Below are 22,076 nucleotides of genomic sequence, written 5' to 3' on the forward strand. Positions count from 1 at the left end.
GGAGGTTAGCCACAGTCCCATGGATCTCAACTGTCATCACAGAAACATCAAGCTGCTTGGAGATGGTCTTATAGCTTTACCTTTAACATATTTGTCTATAATTTTCTTTCTAATCTCCTGAGACAACTCTTTTCTCTGCTCTGCTGTGATTAAAGCTACACTGTAACTTTTCTGGATAAGAGGGCAACTTGAATGTTCCACAGTATGGCATTAAATGTATCTTTCATTTATTAAATTACATTTTTTTTTGTGTTGCTAAATAATACTATGAAAAACCATGCATTCGTACTGCGGGCAGAGTCACCTCTCCACAGATCTGACCTGTAAAATGGCCTGGTGGAGTCACTCGTTTTACTCCATTCAGACAGATACGTTTAATATCATACTATGGTATATTGCAGGTTAAGCAAAAACATCTCTATGGAGACAAGCAGAAAAGTTCCTCAGTGCAGCTTTAAGCGCCTTGCTCCTCCGGTTCAGCAGATGTCGCCCGCCCGCGTCTCTGCGCGTCCTCCGGGGGTAAAGTTGAAGGGGAACATGGCGGCGCCCGGTATCTGCGCCAGACGAGGCGTTTTGCGGAATAAAAGTTCTGTTTTCTCCGCTCTGCTCCACAGGACTGCGCCTAAAGACGTTTTTGCGCAGAGAGGACCGGGGAACAGGAGCGTGAGAGCCGCGAGTCACGCTCCAGAGACGCAGCACGACCACACGTACTGTCTGGGGCTAGTCCGGTGCGTAAAAGTCAAAAACCACAGAGAGAACTATGGACTGAGTATATGAATGAATGTTTATACAGTCAATGGAATGAACACTGTTGACGCTGTGACACTAACGTTAAAGCGGGAAGTTATGCAGTGTAGTGAAGATAAATGTTTACTGATCTGTGTTCTAATGTTTCCTCTTCACAAACACACCTGGAGTTGTGTTTTGTTTCATTCACACAAACCACACACAAACCCCTGCATATCTAGGCTGAGTTCTTCTCTCAAACTGAAAACGCTCTGATCCACCTTGTGACGTCATCATGTGGTAATACAGGAAGTGCTCCACTGTGTTTTTAAACTCCCATTCACCTTCACTAGAATCATTTGGATCATTTCAGACCTGGAATGATCAATCTACTGTACAAAAAGTTATAGGTAGCTGTTAACTTCATGACATCACAAGGTGGAACGTCGCATTTTGAGCTTTGCAGATGTAGACAGACTAATAATAAAGTGTTACTCAAACGTGTGAATGAAACAAAACACAACTCCAGGTGTGTTTTTGAGGGGGTAACAGACACATTCTCACTGTAACTCGTTGCTCCTCTGTGTCGTAGGTCTCGAGATTACGAGGGCTTCGTGTGCTCTCTGCTGCTCCCGGAGGAGGCGCGGCGCTCGGCTCTGGCTCTGAGGGCATTTAATGTGGAGCTGGCTCAGGCAGGTACAAACACTACAGCACACACTACACACTACACACTGCCACTTCTTACATGCATGCACTAGGGATGTAACTATATGCAAATCTCACAGTACAATATTTCACAATAATCGTTTCACGGTAGGATATTTATTGTGATTTTGCGGAGATGCTACAGAATTGAAATGTTACTTTGTCCTTTTAAACGCCCTTGACAAACCTTTTGGTGCTGTATCACTGCTGTATTCCAAAATATTAAGATAGAAAAGTTCTTTATGTCGTTACATCTTCATACTGTCTGCAAAGAATCATGGTCTATGTAGTTCACTTTATTTTAGTCTTTGCTTTAATAAAATAATACATTTGAGCTTGTGATTCGATATATTGTGAAAGCCCACAATATTATTATGAGACCCGACTACACACTATGTCTGATGCAGGTCCGTCACCTTCTTGGCTCCATGAGATGCTATTTGTTCCCCAGTACGGCGTTGAACTTATCTATCTCTTTGTAGACAAGCAGGTGATGGTACCAGGCCAAGTTTCATGTCAGATCTGTGGCGAGGCAAGCTCATTCCCCTTTTGTGTGTGTGTTCATGTTCCTACAGTCCAAACAATAAAGAATATGATGTTGGTCCAATTGACTTTCGGTGCATCTTCTGGTGAATACAATATAAACACCTGTAATTCAATAAATGCCAGACAGATAGCTTTAATGTTATACTGTGGAATATTTCAGACAAGTATCTCCATGAAGGCAAGCACCTGTGACAGAAAAGTTACATTGTTCTTCATAACGTGTAATATCTGTTCTGCCGTACTGTTGCTGTGGTATAGAACTAGGACTGACTCAAACGTTATTAATCCACAAGGAAAATGACTTGGACACACTAATGAATTAACTACAATGTCAGAATAGTTATTAAAGGACCTGTGAAATCTGTTTGCTCCAGTACAGATATTTTGTATAAGCAGCTCTTGAGGTCAAAATAAGTCTGCTGTGTGCTGTCTTCATCTAATTATAAAGTGTTTTATCCTGTATGAAACAGGAAGTGCACGGTTAGTATTACATAGATGGCAAAAATCTTCACTGGTCTCTAAAAATTGTGAGAATTCCACCGATACTGCATGTTGTTATTTTATTGAAGTGCTCAAATCCAACTTGGACAAAGGAGGGGTGGTTGGGGCCGTTTTTCTGGATTTGCGTAAGGCTTTCGACACCGTTAATCACTCAATTCTACTCAGAAAATTGCTAAATTTTAATCTTTCTGCCAATACCATCACTTCGTTCCAATCATATCTTGCGAACCGCTACCAATGTGTACGGATAAATGACAAAACCTCGCCATTCAGATCATGTTCTACAGGCGTTCCCCAAGGATCCATTCTGGGGCCGTTGCTTTTCAGTTTGTACATCAATGACCTACCGTCTATTTGCAAGGATGTGGAGGTTTTGATGTACGCTGACGACACGGTTTTCTTTACACATGGTTCAGATGCAAACTCTGTGGCAGCCAAACTCTCTAAGGTTTTGAAAAAGGCAATGGAGTGGTTTCACGGCATGAACCTCTCATTGAATACAGAAAAAACTGTCACAATGTACTTCTCTAACAAACAAAATCACTGTGTTCTTCCAAATATTTATGTGGACGGTTACATGCTCAAAAACGTTGAGGAAGTCAAGTATTTGGGCGTCATCTTGGACCCCAGACTAACCTTTAAGAAGCATGTTAAGAAGGTCTGTAAGGTGTTGAAATATAATGTCACAAACTTCCGTTATATTAGGAACTCGTTGTCATTGGAAGCTGCAAAATCTTACTTCAGTGCAATGATAATCTCTCACATCCTGTACTGCAAGTCGTCCTGGTCTAAAGCCAAAGCGACCTATATTCCAATAAGATCTTTGCACAATCAGGCACTCAAAATTCTTGATAAAAAGTCCCAGCGATACCACCATTGCAATATGTTAGACAAATATAAAATTTTAAGCTTTGACAGTTTGATCAGATACTCTGATATCCACCTGGTGCATAAAATCCTTCATGACGCTGCCCCACCCCCCTTGAAAACCTTTGTACAACCACGTGCTCAACTCACTAACAGAGCACTAAGGTCTGTCTCAAGGGGTGACTGCAATGTTCCCAAAAGAAAGTCTGCTTTTTCCCAATCTGCCTTCTCCTACAAAGCCATTAAAGAATGGAACGGGCTCCCAGACAACTTAAAGAACACGGCAGATTTTCACAGCTTCTCACGGGCCGTCAAAGATTGGCTTTTAGAGCACCAGTCTTGTGCTCACTAACAATACCAGACGGGTATCCAGACTATCAGACGACTCTTATTTACTGCTGTATCCACACCAGTTGGATATATAGCTACCGGATGCTACCCTCGTGGGTAAATCTGGTAGCTATTGTTATTGCTATTGCTATTGTTTGTTCTGACGCACTTTAAACATACTGAGGCACTTTACTTACCTCTTGCACTTTAAATAATACTGACCCCCTGCACTTTAAGTAACTGCTGCAATTTTACTTCTATTTGATTATTTTATTGTTGCTTTATTACTTGTTTTATTAGTCTGTTGAACACTGAATAATCTGTACTTTTGAATTCTTGCACTGATCTGTGCCTTATTGTTTTTACATTGTATGTGTTAGTTGTTGTTTTAATTGCTGTTTAACTGTTATATTAGTTGTTGTTTTAGGACTACAGATGGAAAGTAGCATTATGCTAAATCTGGTGCAGCCATCTTTTTAATGTAACTGCCCATTGTCCTTTAAATAAATAAATTAAAATAAATTAATGAATAAAAAGTGCTTATAAACTCCTCATGGTGAATAATTAGGTAAGTGAGGACTAGCTTTGGACCTCTGCAAACTGTTTAAAATAAACTAGTTCTGTTTTTTTAGGTTTTAAAGACAGTAGAAATCAGGCACAGTGCCTTTAATAAGAAAGAGTACACAATAGTGTTTAAAACCCGTAATAGTAGGGTCTGGACCCTGGACTGGGCCAGGGTTAAACAAGCTTTGTCTTACACTGCAGGAGGAGAAATAAACCATCTAAAACCAAACGACATGACCTAGTTTGAGTCTTTAGTCTCTGACCCGCCACCCTCTTATTGTTTCACATTTTATTTTTAGGTGAAGGACTCCGTTTCCCAGAAGACCATTGGGCTGATGCGGATGCAGTTTTGGAAAACGGCCATTGACGAGATCTACCGCGATGAGCCTCCAAACCAGCCAATCAGCATGGAGCTGTGGAGGGTGAGCTGCACTGTCTGAACACTAGAGGGAGGCAGAGGAGCAGAACTTCTCTCAAAGATTTAAGATTTAAGAGTAACAACAAAATTGACATTGGCATAATTGGCTTGACTATGATGCCATTGCTATGGCAGTTGTAAAGTGCAGATATGGTAAAAGAAAAATTCTAATCTGTCATCTGGACAAAAAGTTGTAGGAGTCACACCTGAGACACAAGCCCCGAGCCACAAACAAAACAATCCAGTTTACTGCATTCAGTGTAATGAAGAGTGCAGTGAGCATTACATCCTTGATCAGGAATAGGGGCCTTAGACATAATCTGTGTCCTATTTGTAACTTCATCCTTAGATCTATATCTGTACAAATAAAACAATAGGGTTAGTCAGTTTGCTAACATGTGTGAGAGCACACATTAGGCGCCTGAATGACTATGCTAAGTATGACTCATACTTGGACTAATCAGTGCAGTTCAATAGACCTAACCTACAAACAGAAACTGTAAATAAATAGGTGTGTTAGTTTTAGTGTAGTTAGCTTCTCCTTTCAGATAAATATAAAGCAGTGCCCTCCAGCAATCTGACCTGAACTGCAGAAGTGGCTTGGATGAGCAGCCAAACGTCTTCACTCATAACTTTTGTCCAGTTTAGAGATTTCACATTTTGCTTTTACTATGGATCACACGACTGAGGGATTACACAGACAAGTGCAGATATTTAGAATGCGCTAATGTAAGGCACCAGCAGTTAGTGGCTAATCTGCAACCAGGGACCATATTTGGAAACCGAGCACGAAACCAAAGAGCCAATCGGGAGATGACCCTCTCATCAAAGAATGCACTGGATTGGTGTGTTATTAATGGTCATATCTTGAAATATAAACCCCAGGATAGAGCTGGTAAATACAAACATTTTAAGATCAAAATGATCAATCACAGCAGCAGTTACAGAGAGAGGGGTCATGGTTTTTGAATAGAAGTCAATTGGAACCAGAGCTCGAAGGAACCACTTCACACACATCCTCACTTCCTATTTGGAGCCCAACAGCAGTTAGCTGTGTCCATTTATATATACGATCTATAATTTCAACACAACAACAAACCAAAAAAGTCATATGAGGTAGCAGTAGCCAAGGTGTAATCAGGTTGTGGGTTTAAATATTCCCCCTGCTCTTGAGCAAGACAGGCCAAAGAAAACTAAAACATTTACATTTGTGTGCTATTATTGCAATCATTACACCTTTGTATGAATACATTGGTTTTAGTGTCTTGCCCAAGGACACAATATGCAATGGAATACGTGGAGATCGAACTGAAGACCTATATGTTGCTTTATATGTCATTGCATATTCTGAAGTATTATTGTTATGTACAGTGTAAAATGCCTTTGAGTGTGATATTTAAAGTTTTCTGTGATTTCAGGCAGTGAGGAAACACTATCTCACAAAGAGGTGGCTGCTGCGGATCATCAGTGAGAGAGTGAGTTAAACTGTCTCCAAATCAGATCTGAACGATTTCTGAACAACAGCTGACTGTGACGAGCTTTGTGATTGTGATCACATTTGAGATTTGTTTTAATAGTAGGATTCTGTTCAAAGTTCACAATTTAAACACGTCCAGAAGAATTGACAAAAAGACTGAAATCTGAACTGACAAACTAATACAAGATTTACATTTCAGAACATGTTTTTACAGCTCTAAACTACAGGGTTAACAGGTTTTATGCAAAATAAGACGGGATATTTTGTTGTTTGTGGAGGACTAAAAAACATTATAAAACTCGTCTTTGTTTCCCAGGAGAAGGACCTAGATGACCGGGCCTACAGAAACCTACAGGAGCTGGAGTCTTACTCTGAAAACACTCAGTCCTCTCTGCTCTACTTGCTGCTGGAGACGCTGGGTCAGACAACACGCTTTTATTTTGAAAATCAACATACGATTTTTCTTTTGTCCTGGTTTAGTCCTAGTTTAGCCTGGTCTAGTCCTGGTCTAGTCCTGGTCTAGTCCTGGTCTAGTCCTGGTCTAGTCCTGGTCTAGTCCTGGTTTAGTCCTGGTTTAGTCCTGGTCTAGTCCTGGTCTAGTCCTGGTCTAGTCCTGGTCTAGTCCTGGTCTAGTCCTGGTCTAGTCCATAGTTCAGTCCTGGTTCAGTTCTGGTTCAGTCTTGATTTTGTTCTGGTTCAGTCCTAGTTTGGTCCTGGTTTGGTCCTAGTTTGGTCCTGGTTTGGTCCTGGTTTGGTCCTGGTTTGGTCCTGGTTTGTTCTTGGTTTGCCCTTGGTTCAGTCCTGGTTCAGTCCTGGTTCAGTCCTGGTCTCATCCATCCTCCTTTTAAACGTGCTTCAGTTTAGTCCTGGTTAAGTCCCAGTTTGGTCCTGGGTTGAACCTGGTTTGGGTCTGGTTCAGTCCTAGTTTAGTCCTGGTTCAGTTCTGGTTCAGTTCTGGTACAATCTTGGTTTAATCCCGGTTCCGTCTTGGTTTAATCCTGGTTTAGTCTCTGCTGTGTGTTAGTTTTGTCATGGTCATTCCTACACAGTTCTTGAGACAGACGGCTGGTTCTGCGATTCAAGCGGTTCTTCCATCTGCTCATTTGCATAATCGTGCATAAAATTACGACTTATTAAACGTGCATTTTTTTCCCACCACACACCACCTGTTCAAACGTCACTGAACAGGACTCTAAAAAGACTCTAGACTCTAGTTAATCTTGCTGATGTTGCGGTTGAATAAATACAACAGGTGAGTGATCATTGCTCATTTCGCTGTTGTGTTTTCAGGTGTGAAGAACGTGCACGCGGATCACGCTGCCAGTCACCTGGGTAAAGCTCAGGGTATTGTCACCTGTTTAAGAGCCACGCCTTACCACAGCACACGGAGGAGGGTCTACGTGCCCATGGACCTCTGCGCCAAGGTAAAGTCCTGCAGGATATGTTGTAAATAAATCAGAATCGCAATCAGCAAATCGCGAGGACTGCAATCATTTCCCCTTTTAAACCACAAATGATCCTGTCTCATCATGTAAATAAGACGCTAGCTGTAGTTTAGGCCTCTGCAAACACGTTCTGCATCCTGAGATTCTTTGATTCGTCTAAAAGTCGTTATGTTTAGTGTTTACTGCTCCTGGACAATAGAACCTTAGGTCAGTGTCTCTCAAACTGTTCACACCAAGTACCACCAGAACTAAACCAGGTCTACTCTAGGACTAAACCAGGTCGATAACAGGACTATTCTAGGTCTACTCTAGGACTAAACCAGGTCTATAACAGGACTATTCCAGGTCTAATCTAGGACTAAACCAGGTCTATAACAGGACTATTCCAGGTCTAATCTAGGACTAAATCAGGTCTATAATAGGACTATTCCAGGTCTAATCTAGGACTAAATCAGGTCTATAACAGGACTATTCCAGGTCTACTCTAGGACTAAACCAGGTCTATAACAGGACTATTCCAGGTCTAATCTAGGACTAAATCAGGTCTATAACAGGACTATTCCATGTCTAATCTAGAACTAAACTAAGTCTAAAAGTACTACATCATTTCCACTGTAGTTTTAAACAAGAGATGATCCAAAGGAGGACAGAAAAGTGGATAAATATAAAATGAGGCAAACCCACACACTGAAGATCTGTCCAAGAAGAAGACCTCACGTACTGCAATTTGAGAAACACTGGACTAGAATCGAATTATAAATTGTAAATCAGACTTTAATCAGAAAAATCAGTGTTGGGAAATAACTGAATATATGTACCAACAATATGTACTCTGAATACTGTATTATTGTTTTTTTCAAGTCAAAAGAAAAGATGGCTGTCCTTGATCACACAATTTAGTCTTCAAACTGCACAGATTCAGTGACAAAAATATAAAACACAGCTCTTAGCGTGTGCATGTGTGTTTTTTCCTTCTCCAATTAGTGATAGAAAATATTCAGAACACAGTACTCTGATTGGCCCATGTATCAAAAACCCATTTTACTGCAGGTATTCAATATTCTCTAACTAAATACATTTTCAAAGTATTCTACCCATCACTGACAATATATTACACAAGTAATATATTGTTGACTTGCTGAAAGACTGACTGACGGGGGCAGAGACTAACGGGGGCAGAGACTAACGGGGGCAGAGACTAACGGGGGCAGAGACTAACGGGGGCAGAGACTAACGGGGGCAGAGACTAACGGGGGCAGAGACTAACGGGGGCAGAGACTAACGGGGGCAGAGACTAACGGGGGCAGAGACTAACGAGGCAGAGACTAACGGGGGCAGAGACTACAGTCTGAAATTGTCTGTGGATTTTAATAGTTTTACTAGAAATTTGAAAAAGTTCATTTTAAATAATCAAACGTGTCCACATCAGTCTAGTTAGTTGGTGCTGCTCTGTGCTCACTGTATAAACCTGCACATAATGATTTTTATATTAGTTTGGACTGGGGGGGACATATGTATGGCAGATCGGTAGTCGTATATTGTAATTGTCAATTGATATGTGTTTTTTAATGTGTGTTCACCTGCTCAGGGACTGCAGATGGAAAGTAGCAGTAGCTAAATCTGGTGCAAATCATCTTTTCTTTGTAAGATTAATGAATTTGTACATGGTCCCTGTCAAATAAAGAATAAAGAAAGAAAGAACGGGGTAGAGAATGGCATGGGCAGAGGTATGTACCAGTAGTTATTTGCTGAATGTGAACACTTCATTGACAGTTCTGAATGCCAGAGTCAATCCAATAATCGTTCCTTCCACTGTCTCAAACTGAACCAGGCTCAGTCCAAGTCTGACTCATATGAACCTGGATACACAAACAGGAAGTGAAACACACTCCTAATATGGACATGGCACAGATCTGATGGAACAGAAACATGAAACATGTTGTTTATAGCACAATGTGGAAGCTTGGACAAAACACACTGTTGTGTAAGACTGAACCAGGGTTAAACCAGGACTAAACCAGGACTAAATCAGGGCTGAACCAGGACTAAACTAGCGCTAAAATAGGTTTGAACCAGGACTAAATTAGGTGTAATTAGTCATTAGTACTGATCAAGGGCTAAAGCAGGACTAAACCAGAACTGAACCAGGACTAAACCAGGCCCTAGAATATACTAATTTTGCAGCCCTACAGAACAGTTTTGGATCAAATAGTTTATACACAGAGAAGTACTAGAAGTACTAGTACTAAAAGGCAGATTAAACTGTCCAGTCTCTCCCTGAAACAGCAAGGGAATAGAAATAGGTACTCAAAATCAAGCTAAATAAATATTATAAAATAGACTTAAACACAACACTGCAAGTATACAATACAGATACAATAGCACAGTGACCTACAGCACTGCGGTGTACAGTAAGTAGCTCTGAATATTATGAACAGTGCAGCACATGAACAGGATAAACAGCAGTAAAGTGACTTCAGTGTATTAGGAGATGATTTATATTATGCCTGTTATGTCACAGTATAGAGGGCGCAGTGACATTTTACTCAAAGCTCAAGCTCCTTCTTAAAAGTTAAATAAATGTGAATGTGGCATGGTTGCATTTCACTTCCAAATTGGTTTGGCTGCACTAAAGTTTTGGTCGGATGTCCCTTTGGCAAGAGAGCAGATATTTGGCTTCTTGCCATGGTAACACGATGAGAGATCATATCACGATTATGTGTACCAAATTGTGTCTACAACAAACTAAAATTTATTGTTCCACACAAATTCCCTTGAAGGCGGTAATAGGCCCTTCGCCAGCTTGTGCCATTACCCACCCCCACTCCCATAGGAGGCCAATTATAGGCGGCGCTGTTGAGTCAGGTTTGGAAGGGCATTATGGTAATGTCCTTTGAATCATAGTTTGTGTCGGCCAATCGTTTCTATACCCGGGTGTGGGACTTTTCATTGATGTTCAGGGGAAAATGCTGAACAGGAAGGCTGGAAAACAGGAAGTAGTTTTCACGACCTTAAACTAGACTCATGATAAAATGAACATTTGCAATATTGTTCCAAATGAAAAATTATCACCTTTCTGGTCTTATGAGGGGAAATTAAATATGAGATGTATAAAAGAAAACGAGTCAAGTAAATTTTCTTACAGGTATTACAAACAGATCAGTGCCATCTACTGGTCAAACAAGTGAACTGTAACATGTATAATCAACCGTTAGATAACACATATGTAAACACGTACATGAAGCATAGACAGAACTGAACACGTGTCTGTTATGTTAACATAAGATATTAACAGTTAATCAGAGAAATAAAGCATAAAAAACAAGCTAACAAGTTCACTCTGGATCTCACTCCAAAAATCACTAAATCCATTGAATTCTTCATCCTCGGTGTCGCGTTTGAACAACTCCGCTTGCTCCAGAAGTAGATTAAGCGCTGCACCGGAGGTAGATGGTTGCCATACTGGTCCACAAGCCTAAATTGTCCTCGCGCAGTTATCAGTGTGACAATAACAAAGATGTGAAATTATATATTTTAATAATTTCACATATAAGTTGCATCTGAGTATAAGTCACACCCTTGACCAAACTATGCGAAAAGTGCACCTTATAGTCCTGAAAATACGGTATACATCTGTTTACTAGAACTGTTATTATATTATACTATTATATTGTCTTGTTTTAATGATATTCACGCCAAATCCGTTCTACAGAAACTGAATTAATCCCTGCCCTGTGTCCACAGCACGGAGCGTCTCAGGAGGACTTCATTCGCGGGAGCAGAGAAAACTCAGTCCGAGACGTGGTTTTTGACATCGCAAGTCAGGCTCATGCTCACCTGCAGCACGTACGTACCAGAGACCAGAGACCAGAGACCAGGGACCAGAGACCAGAGGCCAGGGACCAGGGACCAGGGACCAGAGACCAGAGACCAGAGGCCAGAGGCCAGGGACCAGAGACCGGGGACCAGAGACCAGAGACCAGAGACCAGAGACCAGGGACCAGAGACCAGAGACCAGGGACCGCGGACCAGAGACCGGGGACCAGAGACCGGGGACCAGAGACCGGGGACCAGAGACCAGAGACCAGAGACCAGGGACTAGAGACCAGGGACTAGAGACCAGGGACCGGAGACCAGGGACCGGAGACCAGGGACCGGAGACCAGGGACCGGAGACCAGGGACCGGAGACCAGGGACCGGAGACCAGGGACCAGACACCAGGGACCGGAGACCAGGGACCAGACACCAGGGACCAGACACCAGGGACCAGACACCAGGGACCAGACACCAGGGACCAGACACCAGGGACCAGACACCAGGGACCAGGGACCAGGGACCAGGGACCAGAGACCAGGGACCAGAGACCAGGGACCAGAGACCAGGGACTAGACCAGAGTCATGGAGTTATGGGCTTCAGCTTTACCTTCATTAGATTAAATTACTCTGGCAGAGGTGCAAGAGAAGCTAAAAAATTGTACTCCATTAAGATACTTCAGATACAGATACTTCAAATATTACTCAAGTAGAAGTACAAAGTAGAGGTCCAGGAACAAACAAAATGCATAAAATCTGGTATTTTCAAACAGTCACAAAAATGAAGCAATCAAAATGATATCTGAAGGAGCACTGCAAGACACACAAATATCATTTCAGATTTTCAGATTTTTTTGAATAATCACAAGCACACTGCAGTGGGTGGGTATAGTGTATAGTGGGTGGGTATTTATAGTATAATAAATCTTCTGAGTACTCGTACCTAAAATGCAGGACACTACAAGATGATTCAAACATCAAACACCGATCAATCAAAATATAACTGAGTAAGATAATGATGACGGAACACTGTTATAACACGGTTTAACGTCATTTTTTGACAATTCCTCCATTTAAAGGCTATATCCTTTAACTCCAATTGAAAATAATGACACAGTTCCATTGATTCACTTAAACGCAGGAGCTTTAAAATGACCAGGACCAAGATGATTGACAGGAAAATGTATGTCATTATCAACAACAAAAAAGAAAGAACTCATGTAGAAATGTTACTTATATTCTTGGTTCCTCGGACATAGGGTTGTCAAAAGTATTGAAAATGAGATACTAATTGATACTAAAAATAACATCGAAACCAGATATGCATTGGAGCAGGTGTTAATACTAAAAAGTCCCACTCATAGGGCAGAAAATTACCTTTACTGAATATCTTTAGACTGATTTTGAGCTGTATCTTTCACAGGTATAAGACACAGAGTAGTACACACACATGGACCACTATGAACCTACTGGACACTGAGGGAGTACACACATATAAGGACACATGGGAATAGAAAAGAAAGTACTACAATTTAATGTGGAAAATTACATTCTATTATCTAAAGAAAGGGTGGTTTTTATCATTGTGTATCGGAATCGGTATTGAGTATTGCATTTATTCCTTAGTATCGAAAGTACTGTGAGGGTATCTGACACACAGGGATTTAGGAGGATGGGTGGGCATCTGACATACAGGGATACAGGAGGAAGGGAGGGCATCAGGCTCTCTTGTCCTCTCTTTGTAAACATGTTTATGGCTGTGTAATGTGCAGCTGTGTTCACGCTCTCTGTCTGCCTTTCCATTAGACACAATTAACAAGCGAACAGTTCATTAAGGCGAGCAGCAGAGGCACAAACAAGAACAACTCTGATTCTTGAGGTGTGCTTCTGTCTTAAACTGCGGCCATTTTAAGACTCAATTTTCATTATAATGGTCGCAATTAGCAAATTACAAACTGTGCATTTTTTAAAGTGGGTGTGTTATGCAAAATTGACTTTTTAAAGCTCTCTTACATGTTATAATGTTGTTCCTTCATCAAAAATATGTCTGAAGAGTTTTTATGTGTCATCCATGCATGTTTGAGTTATCTAGCGATCTCTCTCAGGCCCTATTCAAGCCCTCCTTACGGTTAGCAGTATGAGCCTGTACAAGGCTCCGCCCACAAGCCTACATCACCCATGCTGCCACACGACAATTCTCCGTAAATATACAAACTCGTGATACAAAACTGTACACAGAAATTTGAAAAACCTGACGTGCTGCAGTAGTTTGATTCACAGGATGCATGCTGATTGTGTTGTGATGGCGCTCTGAAGGGAGAGTGAGTTAGCGTAGAGAGCAGAGAGAGGGGGGGACTCTCGGAAATGGAAGTCAAGCTTATTAAATCAGACCTGTTCTGCAAACTCGACTTTTCAGAGCTTTTTTTGCTCATCTGAAGTTGTGTTTGGATTGATTGTGATGTCCTGCCTTAGTCCTGGTTTAGTCCTGGTTTAGTCCTGGTTTAGTCCTGGTTTAGTCCTGGTTTAGTCCTGGTTTAGTCCTGGTTTTAGTATTGGTTTAGTCCTGGTCTAATCCTGGTTTAGTCCTGATGAAGTCCTGTTTTCATATTAAATCCAGGTGCTGTGAGTCACTTGTGTTTGTTTTGTACAAATCAAATTCTTTTCTTTTTTCCTTTTTTAGGCTCGATCGTTCAGGGAGAATGTCCCTCCAGGCGCGACCCCGGCGTTTTTGAACACGGTAAGAAAATAAAAAACAATTCAACACTGGTCTTTATAGAGCGATGTACATTTGCACTATGGAACTTTTCTGGTGGAGGGACAGTCATCTTCTTGTCTCCATGGAGATGTTATTTATTTACCTGGACTACAGTATGGCATTGAACTTATTTATCTGCATGGAGACGAGACATTGACACCTCCAGACCTCCAAGTTACAGGTCAGATCTGTGGAGAGACGGGTATTTACAAGGGATTTAGAAATGTACCGACGTAGCTTTTTTTAGTTCACATAATTATTTCGATACGATATCTTACCCAATACTTGATGCCAACAATGTGCTAGTGCAAGAACCGTTTTTATTTCCTTTAAACCAAAATCACACAACTGATCCAAATGTGTTATGTAGCTGTTATTTATCTCTATGGTAACAACTTTATGAGACTTTCTGGGTCAAATATGGCCAGTAAATAGTCTTATTGCATCAACATATAGGCTCAAGCTGGATATCAGATGTAAAGGCAAGCAAAGTTTTAAAGCCATACTGTGGAACATTTAAGACAAAGCAGTAACATGGGGACAAGCAGGTAGCCCAAGTCCCAAAAAAGCTACATATTACACTTTTAAGTTGTAGAAAGCATTTAACTGTGTGTGTTTTTCTTACTTTATTTGATAATTTGTTTGTTTTGTTCATTTAATCTTGAATCCACAGCAGAGTAATATTTGATTTCTCATTTTAATTATCTGAAGTTAAAAACATGATTAGAGCTAAACTGTTTAAACTGTTTGGATTAGACGGAGCTGTTTCTGGGGTAACGACGTCATAAAAGTATTAAAGCTGAGACAAGTGGTGCCATTTGGTAGACCTAGTCCTGGTCCAGTCCTGGTTTGGGTTTGGTTTTAGTCCTGGTCTAGTCCTGGTCTAGTCCCTGGTCTAGTCCCTGGTCTAGTCTTGGTCTAGTCCTGGTCTAGTCCTGGTCTAGTCCTGGTTTAGTTCTGGTCTAGTCTTGGTCTAGTCTTGGTCTAGTCTTGGTCTAGTCCTTGTCTAGTCCTGGTTTAGTCCTGGTTTAGTCTTGGTTTAGTCCTGGTTTAGTCCTTGTTTAGTCCTTGTTTAGTCCTGGTTTAGTCCTTGTTTAGTCCTGGTTTAGTCCTGGTTTAGTCTTGGTTTAGTCCTGGTTTAGTCCTGGTCTAGTCTTGGTCTAGTCCTGGTCTAGTCCTGGTCTAGTCCTGGTTTAGTCTTGGTTTAGTCTTGGTTTAGTCCTTGTTTAGTCCTGGATTAGTCTTGGTCTAGTCCTGGTTTAGTCTTGGTTTAGTCCTTGTTTAGTCCTGGTCTAGTCCTGGTGTAGTCCTGGTCTAGTTCTGGTCTAGTCCTGGTCTAGTCCTGGTTTTGTCCTGGTTTAGTCTTGGTTTAGTCTTGGTTTAGTCTTGGTTTAGTCCTGGTCTAGTCCTGGTCTAGTCCTGGTTTAGTCTTGGTTTAGTCCTGGTTTAGTCTTGGTTTAGTCCTGGTTTAGTCCTGGTTTAGTCCTGGTTTAGTCCTGGTTCAATCCTGGTCTAGTCCTGGTTCAGTCCTGGTCTAGTCCTGGTCTAGTCCTGGTCTAGTCCTGGTCTAGTCCTGGTCTAGTCCTGGTCTAGTCCTGGTCTAGTCCTGGTTTAGTCCTGGTTTAGTCCTAGTCTAGTCCTGATCTAGTCCTGGTTTAGTCTTGGTTTAGTCTTGGTTTAGTCCTGGTCTAGTCTTGGTCTAGTCCTGGTTTAGTCTTGGTTTAGTCCTGGTCTAGTCCTGGTGTAGTCCTGGTCTAGTCCTGGTTTTGTCCTGGTTTAGTCTTGGTTTAGTCTTGGTTTAGCCCTGGTCTAGTCCTGGTCTAGTCCTGGTCTAGTCTTGGTTTAGTCCTGGTCTAGTCTTGGTTTAGTCCTGGTTTAGTCCTGGTTTAGTCCTGGTTTAGTCCTGGATTAGTCCTGGTTCAATCCTGGTCTAGTCCTGGTCTAGTCCTGGTCCAGTCCTGGTCTAGTCCTGGTTTAGTCCTGGTCTAGTCCTGGTCTAGTCCTGGTCTAGTCCTGGTCTAGTCCTGGTTTAGTCCTGGTTTAGTCCTGGTTTAGTCCTGGTTTAGTCCTGGTTTAGTCCTGGGTCTAGTCCTGGTCTAGTCCTGGTTTAGTCCTGGTCTAGTCCTGGTTTAGTCCTGGTCTAGTCCTGATCTAGTCCTGGTTTAGTCCTGGTCTAGTCCTGGTTTAGTCTTGGTCTAGTCCTGGTCTAGTCCTGGTCTAGTCCTGGTTTAGTCTTGGTTTAGTCTTGGTTTAGTCCTTGTTTAGTCCTGGATTAGTCTTGGTCTAGTCCTGGTTTAGTCTTGGTTTAGTCCTTGTTTAGTCCTGGTCTAGTCCTGGTGTAGTCCTGGTCTAGTTCTGGTCTAGTCCTGGTCTAGTCCTGGTTTTGTCCTGGTCTAGTCTTGGTTTAGTCTTGGTTTAGTCTTGGTTTAGTCCTGGTCTAGTCCTGGTCTAGTCCTGGTTTAGTCTTGGTTTAGTCCTGGTTTAGTCTTGGTTTAGTCCTGGTTTAGTCTTGGTTTAGTCCTGGTTTAGTCCTGGTTTAGTCCTGGTTTAGTCCTGGTTTAGTCCTGGTTCAATCCTGGTCTAGTCCTGGTCTAGTCCTGGTTTAGTCCTGATCTAGTCCTGGTCTAGTCCTGGTCTAGTCCTGGTCTAGTCCTGGTCTAGTCCTGGTCTAGTCCTGGTTTAGTCCTGGTCTAGTCCTGGTCTAGTCCTGGTTTAGTCCTGGTCTAGTCCTGGTCTAGTCCTGGTCTAGTCCTGGTCTAGTCCTGGTCTAGTCCTGGTTTAGTCCTGGTCTAGTCCTGGTCTAGTCCTGGTCTAGTCCTGGTTTAGTCCTGGTTTAGTCCTGGTTTAGTCCTGGTCTAGTCCTGGTCTAGTCCTGGTTTAGTCCTGGTTTAGTCCTGGTTTAGTCCTGGTTTAGTCCTGGTCTAGTCCTGATCTAGTCCTGGTTTAGTCTTGGTTTAGTCTTGGTTTAGTCCTGGTCTAGTCTTGGTCTAGTCCTGGTTTAGTCTTGGTTTAGTCTTGGTTTAGTCCTTGTTTAGTCCTGGATTAGTCTTGGTCTAGTCCTGGTTTAGTCTTGGTTTAGTCCTTGTTTAGTCCTGGTCTAGTCCTGGTGTAGTCCTGGTCTAGTCCTGGTTTTGTCCTGGTTTAGTCTTGGTTTAGTCCTGGTCTAGTCCTGGTCTAGTCCTGGTCTAGTCCTGGTCTAGTCCTGGTTTAGTCCTGGTTTAGTCTTGGTTTAGTCCTGGTTTAGTCCTGGTTTAGTCCTGGATTAGTCCTGGTTCAATCCTGGTCTAGTCCTGGTCTAGTCCTGGTCCAGTCCTGGTCTAGTCCTGGTTTAGTCCTGGTCTAGTCCTGGTCTAGTCCTGGTCTAGTCCTGGTCTAGTCCTGGTTTAGTCCTGGTTTAGTCCTGGTTTAGTCCTGGTCTAGTCCTGGTTTAGTCCTGGGTCTAGTCCTGGTCTAGTCCTGGGTCTAGTCCTGGTCTAGTCCTGGGTCTAGTCCTGGTCTAGTCCTGGTCTAGTCCTGGTCTAGTCCTGGTCTAGTCCTGGTTTAGTCCTGGTCTAGTCCTGGTCTAGTCCTGGTCTAGTCCTGGTTTAGTCCTGGTCTAGTCCTGGTTTAGTCCTGGTCTAGTCCTGGTTTAGTCCTGGTTTAGTCCTTGTTTAGTCCTGGTTTAGTCCTGGTTTAGTCCTGGTCTAGTCCTGATCTAGTCCTGGTTTAGTCCTGGTTTAGTCCTGGTCTAGTCCTGGTTTAGTCCTGGTCTAGTCCTGGTTTAGTCCTGGTTTAGTCCTGGTCTAGTCCTGGTTTAGTCCTGGTTTAGTCCTGGTCTAGTCCACCTCTGACTCATAGTTGTTTGCTCCTGTTTCTATGGATCAATGTTTTGAGTACGTGACGTGTGCAGCCACAGTCTCTATGGAGATGTCGTCGTTTTCTCTTGAATGCTCCACAGTAGGACATTAAACTTGTCTATTGATACTTTGCAGCTAATGCTATCAACATTCTCTGGGGATGTGATGCTAACTGGAGGCTCCGCTCTGTCTGAGGCTGTGTTAGACTTTAATCTGAACTTTATTTAAACACAATCTGACCATAAAGACCTGACTGGAACTACAACAGATCACTCTCACCCTTTTCTTGAAAATTAAACTTTTTCTTGAGTTTTCAGATCATCTCAAAACTTTATCATTGCTAATGTGTGTGTGTGTGTGTGTGTGTGTCTCCATGGTAACACCAAAGACGCACAGGCAGGACCCCCCCCCCCCCCCCCCCCCCCCCCCCAGTGTGATGTCACCGCTAACTATCGATATTGCATTTATTAATTAATTTATTGCTATGACAAATACTTTAATGAGTATTGTTTCTTACTGTGTGTGAGCTTCACCTGTATGTTCAGTCCATCTCCCACCTTGTGATGTCATCAGGTGGTAATCCACAAACCTTCTCAATGTTTTTTTAAAGATATTTTTGCTTTGCTACTTTACAAAGATGTGACTCTGGTGACCCATGACCCTCCCTGAGTTCAGATGGGCGTGATTGACAGGTGGATTAGCCAATCAGGGACACGCATAAATAAATATGACGTCTTACAAGGAAAAAAAGACAAAAGTATCGCAGGGGACAGAAAAACATGGAGGATTTCGCTAAACTGTTAATCTTAGGTGAGAGTAACGAATTTATTTTTAAATGAGGGAGGACCCGTGAACCCATTTGTTTCTTGTGTTACTGAAATAAACTAATCTGATTGGACGATCGTGTTTGGCTCTGACTCAAGACGACAGAGGGAGCGGAGACCAGACCGATATCCCTCTGTATTTTTTATCAGTCAGACATCAGCCCTATCGCCGCGTTTCGGATGACATCACCGCGTCCTACAGGCCAATCACATTTAACACAGATGAGGGCAGGTTAAACGAAGCTTTGTGTTGTCATACGGTGAGTTTTTTTGGAAATGATTAGGGTCAACGTTTGTGAATTTACCGCTTGTATATTTCATAGCGAAGTACGATTCCACGCTCGTTGTTGTCGTTTAACTTACTCCACGTCGTCCGTTTCAGGTGGGGTTGGAGGATTACCTGCAGAGGCTGAGGAGGGCGGACTTCGACGTGTTTCACCCCGGTCTCCAGAACAGGAACCCGCTGCTTCCCATCCAGCTGTACCTGCGCTCCTGGAGGAACTCGTACTGAACATCTAATAATAACAATAATAACGTCTTACACTTGTGGCGCGTTTACAGCATCGTCGTGTAGCCCGAGGACGCGATGACAGAACTTGGTCCGAGCGGGAATCGATCCTCTGAGTCGGGTTTGGGGAGGGGGGGGGGCCCGCTGAGCCACTGTCGCCCCCGTCCGACCAGGAACCCAAAGTGAACCAGGGTCTCACGGTGAAACAAGAAACGTGTACTGACCAGGAACCGTCTCGCCAAGAACCATGTGACTACGCCCTGTGCACTTCCTGTCCAAGGAGGGGCCTTCTTGGGCTGCGGTGGAAGCGGAAGAAGTTCTCGGTTGGACTAAAGACGTGCCCCGCTGATCGATCGGACTACGAGTTTATGCAAAAACTATTTATACAGAAAACAACGTACGGTATTTACGTGTACAAAGGCAGATTAAACTCACATCTTCTCATTTTCTGCTGTAGTCCATAAAAATCCTGTTCTATCAATAAAATTATTTGTTGACGAGAACGAAAAAGCGCAGAGAGACGAGCAGAGAGAACGTTTGTGTTTTTGGTCTTATGTAAACTTCTAGTAAGGATTCCACGCAGTTTTTTTACAAATACATCCGCGCCGTGATAATAAGAGATTATATTTTACACTTTACGTCTGAAAAACAAATCTCAAATGCCACCGTCGTTAAATCCACGCAGCGCAGACTCACCTCTTCATGCTAAAGCTCCTATACTCCGATAACGCCGTCGCTCCCGTGGGTCAGATACAGTGTCACTAATGGATAAATATGACGGGATAATGCACCGTGACTCTTACGTTGGAGAAATGATGAAAATACCAGAGAATAATGCAGAAACGTGCTTTGTTTTATACAAGAACACGTACGCCGGCGATGTCCGAGGACTGTTCTGTCGACGCGCGCCGTGGACCGGGGGCGTCGAACTCAACTTCACCGAGGGCCACGTCAGCAAAATGGTTCAACGGTTCAAATTTGCAAAGATATATATAAAAAAAATATGTCCGTGTAACTGCGTAACTCCTGATAAACTGACATTTTAAGACAGTCATACGTTTGAATTTACCTTGTCGCGGGCCGCTTAAAATGACATGGCGGGCCGCATTTGGTCCCCGGGCCTTGAGTTTGACACATGTGCCATAGACTGTAACCCGCTCGCCGCCACTTTCCGCACGCTTCTGGCTCCAATTCGCTTTACGATAGAAAACTGTGGCTCTCTCTGTAACTGCTGCTGTCAGGCTCATCATTTTGTTCTTAAAATGTCCGTAAAGGATATTTGTAAAGATCTAAAACAAGTTTGAAGTTATCTGAAGTTTATTTTTAGTTCATTACGTTCCACATAAACCATCGTAAAGGATAACGTTCAGCTGGAAAATAGCCGTCCTCCCCATTCGCCTGGAACCGGAACGCACCACATGTCTGTCTATGGTCGAATGTTCAGCTGTTGCCGTGGTGACGCAATGCACAAATAAGCAAACGCGGCCTGATGAGTTTTAAGATGGTCAAAAAAAAAATGGTCAAACTCAAAAAAAAGAAGAAAAAAATGTAAAATGGATTTAAATATCAGGAGTCTGTGATCAAAATGAGTGTCAGCGGTCGTGTTTAGGAGTTTGATTTAAAGAAAAAGAAGGTGAGAGTGTACAACTGGGGTATTTCTAAAGTGCGTCGTGCAGTAGTCTGACCCCCGGAGTGAGACCAGAGATGCAGAGAGTGTGTCCGAATGAGACGGATTCAGCCACGAGAGGAGAGGTTCTACGGACGGACCTGGCTCTAACAGGCCTGGGACCAAATGTGAGACTTTTGTAAACTCCTCCCTTCAGAAATCTGCAAATAAAACTAAAATACAACACATCTATAGTAGGAATGTCAAAAATATCCAATATTGGATTAGACCAGGACTGGACCAGGACTAGACCAGGGCTTATCCAGGGTTTATCCAGGACTAGACCAGGATTAGACCAGGACTGGACCAGGATTAGACCAGAACTGGACCAGGACTAGACCAGGACAGAACCAGGACTGAACCAGGACTGAACCAGTGCTAAATCACGACTAGACCAGGAGCTAAACTACAAACTAAACCGTGGACTAAACCAGGACTAAACCAGGTCTAAACCAGGTCTAAACCAGGACTAAACCAGGACTAAACCAGGACTGAACCAGGTCTAAACCAGAACTAAACTTGGTCTAAACCAGGACTGAACCAGGACTGAACCAGGACTGAACCAGGACTGAACCAGGTCTAAACCAGGACTAAACCAGGTCTAAACCAGGACTAAACCAGGACTAAACCAGGTCTTAACCAGGTCTTAACCAGGACTAAACCAGGACTAAACCAGGACTAAACCAGGACCAAACCAGGACCAAACCAGGTCTAAACCAGGACAAAACCAGGACTAAACCAGGACCAAACCAGGTCTAAACCAGGTCTAAACCGGGACTAAACCAGGACTAAACCAGGACTAAACCAGGTCTAAACCAGGACCAAACCAGGTCTAAACCAGGACCAAACCAGGTCTAAACCAGGACTAAACCAGGTCTAAACCAGGACTAAACCAGGTCTAAACCGGGAATGAACCAGGATTAAAACAGGATTAAACCAGGACTAGAACAGGAACTAAACCACAAAATAAACCAAGGATTAACCCAGCGACTGAACCAGGACTGGACCTGCCGCTTGTCTCAGCTTTAATATTTTTATGACGTCGTTACCCCAGAAACAACTCCGTTTAATCTAAACAGTTTAGCTCTAATCATG

General features: G+C 42.8%; 1 protein-coding gene across 2 annotated transcripts; it reads left to right on the forward strand.

The window, feature by feature from the left end:
• The first annotated feature begins 525 nt into the window (after nt 1–525).
• Nucleotides 526–20,843, forward strand: ndufaf6 (NADH:ubiquinone oxidoreductase complex assembly factor 6). Of its 2 annotated transcripts, XM_033980762.2 has the most exons (9): nt 526–728; nt 1,319–1,418; nt 4,539–4,661; nt 6,076–6,132; nt 6,451–6,553; nt 7,425–7,558; nt 11,324–11,425; nt 14,073–14,129; nt 19,190–20,843. In XM_033980762.2, the coding sequence occupies exons 1-9, from the start codon at nt 538–540 to the stop codon at nt 19,316–19,318; spliced, it is 996 nt and encodes a 331-aa protein (XP_033836653.1). In that variant the 5' UTR covers nt 526–537; the 3' UTR covers nt 19,319–20,843. The 2 variants fall into 2 exon arrangements, with proteins under 2 accessions (XP_033836653.1, XP_033836654.1); XM_033980763.2 differs by lacking the exon at nt 526–728 and having other exon boundaries at nt 1,318–1,422; nt 19,190–20,051.
• The last annotated feature ends 1,233 nt before the right edge of the window (nt 20,844–22,076 follow it).

This window comes from Periophthalmus magnuspinnatus, chromosome 16 (assembly GCF_009829125.3).
Source record: "Periophthalmus magnuspinnatus isolate fPerMag1 chromosome 16, fPerMag1.2.pri, whole genome shotgun sequence".
Lineage (NCBI taxonomy): Eukaryota > Metazoa > Chordata > Actinopteri > Gobiiformes > Gobiidae > Periophthalmus > Periophthalmus magnuspinnatus.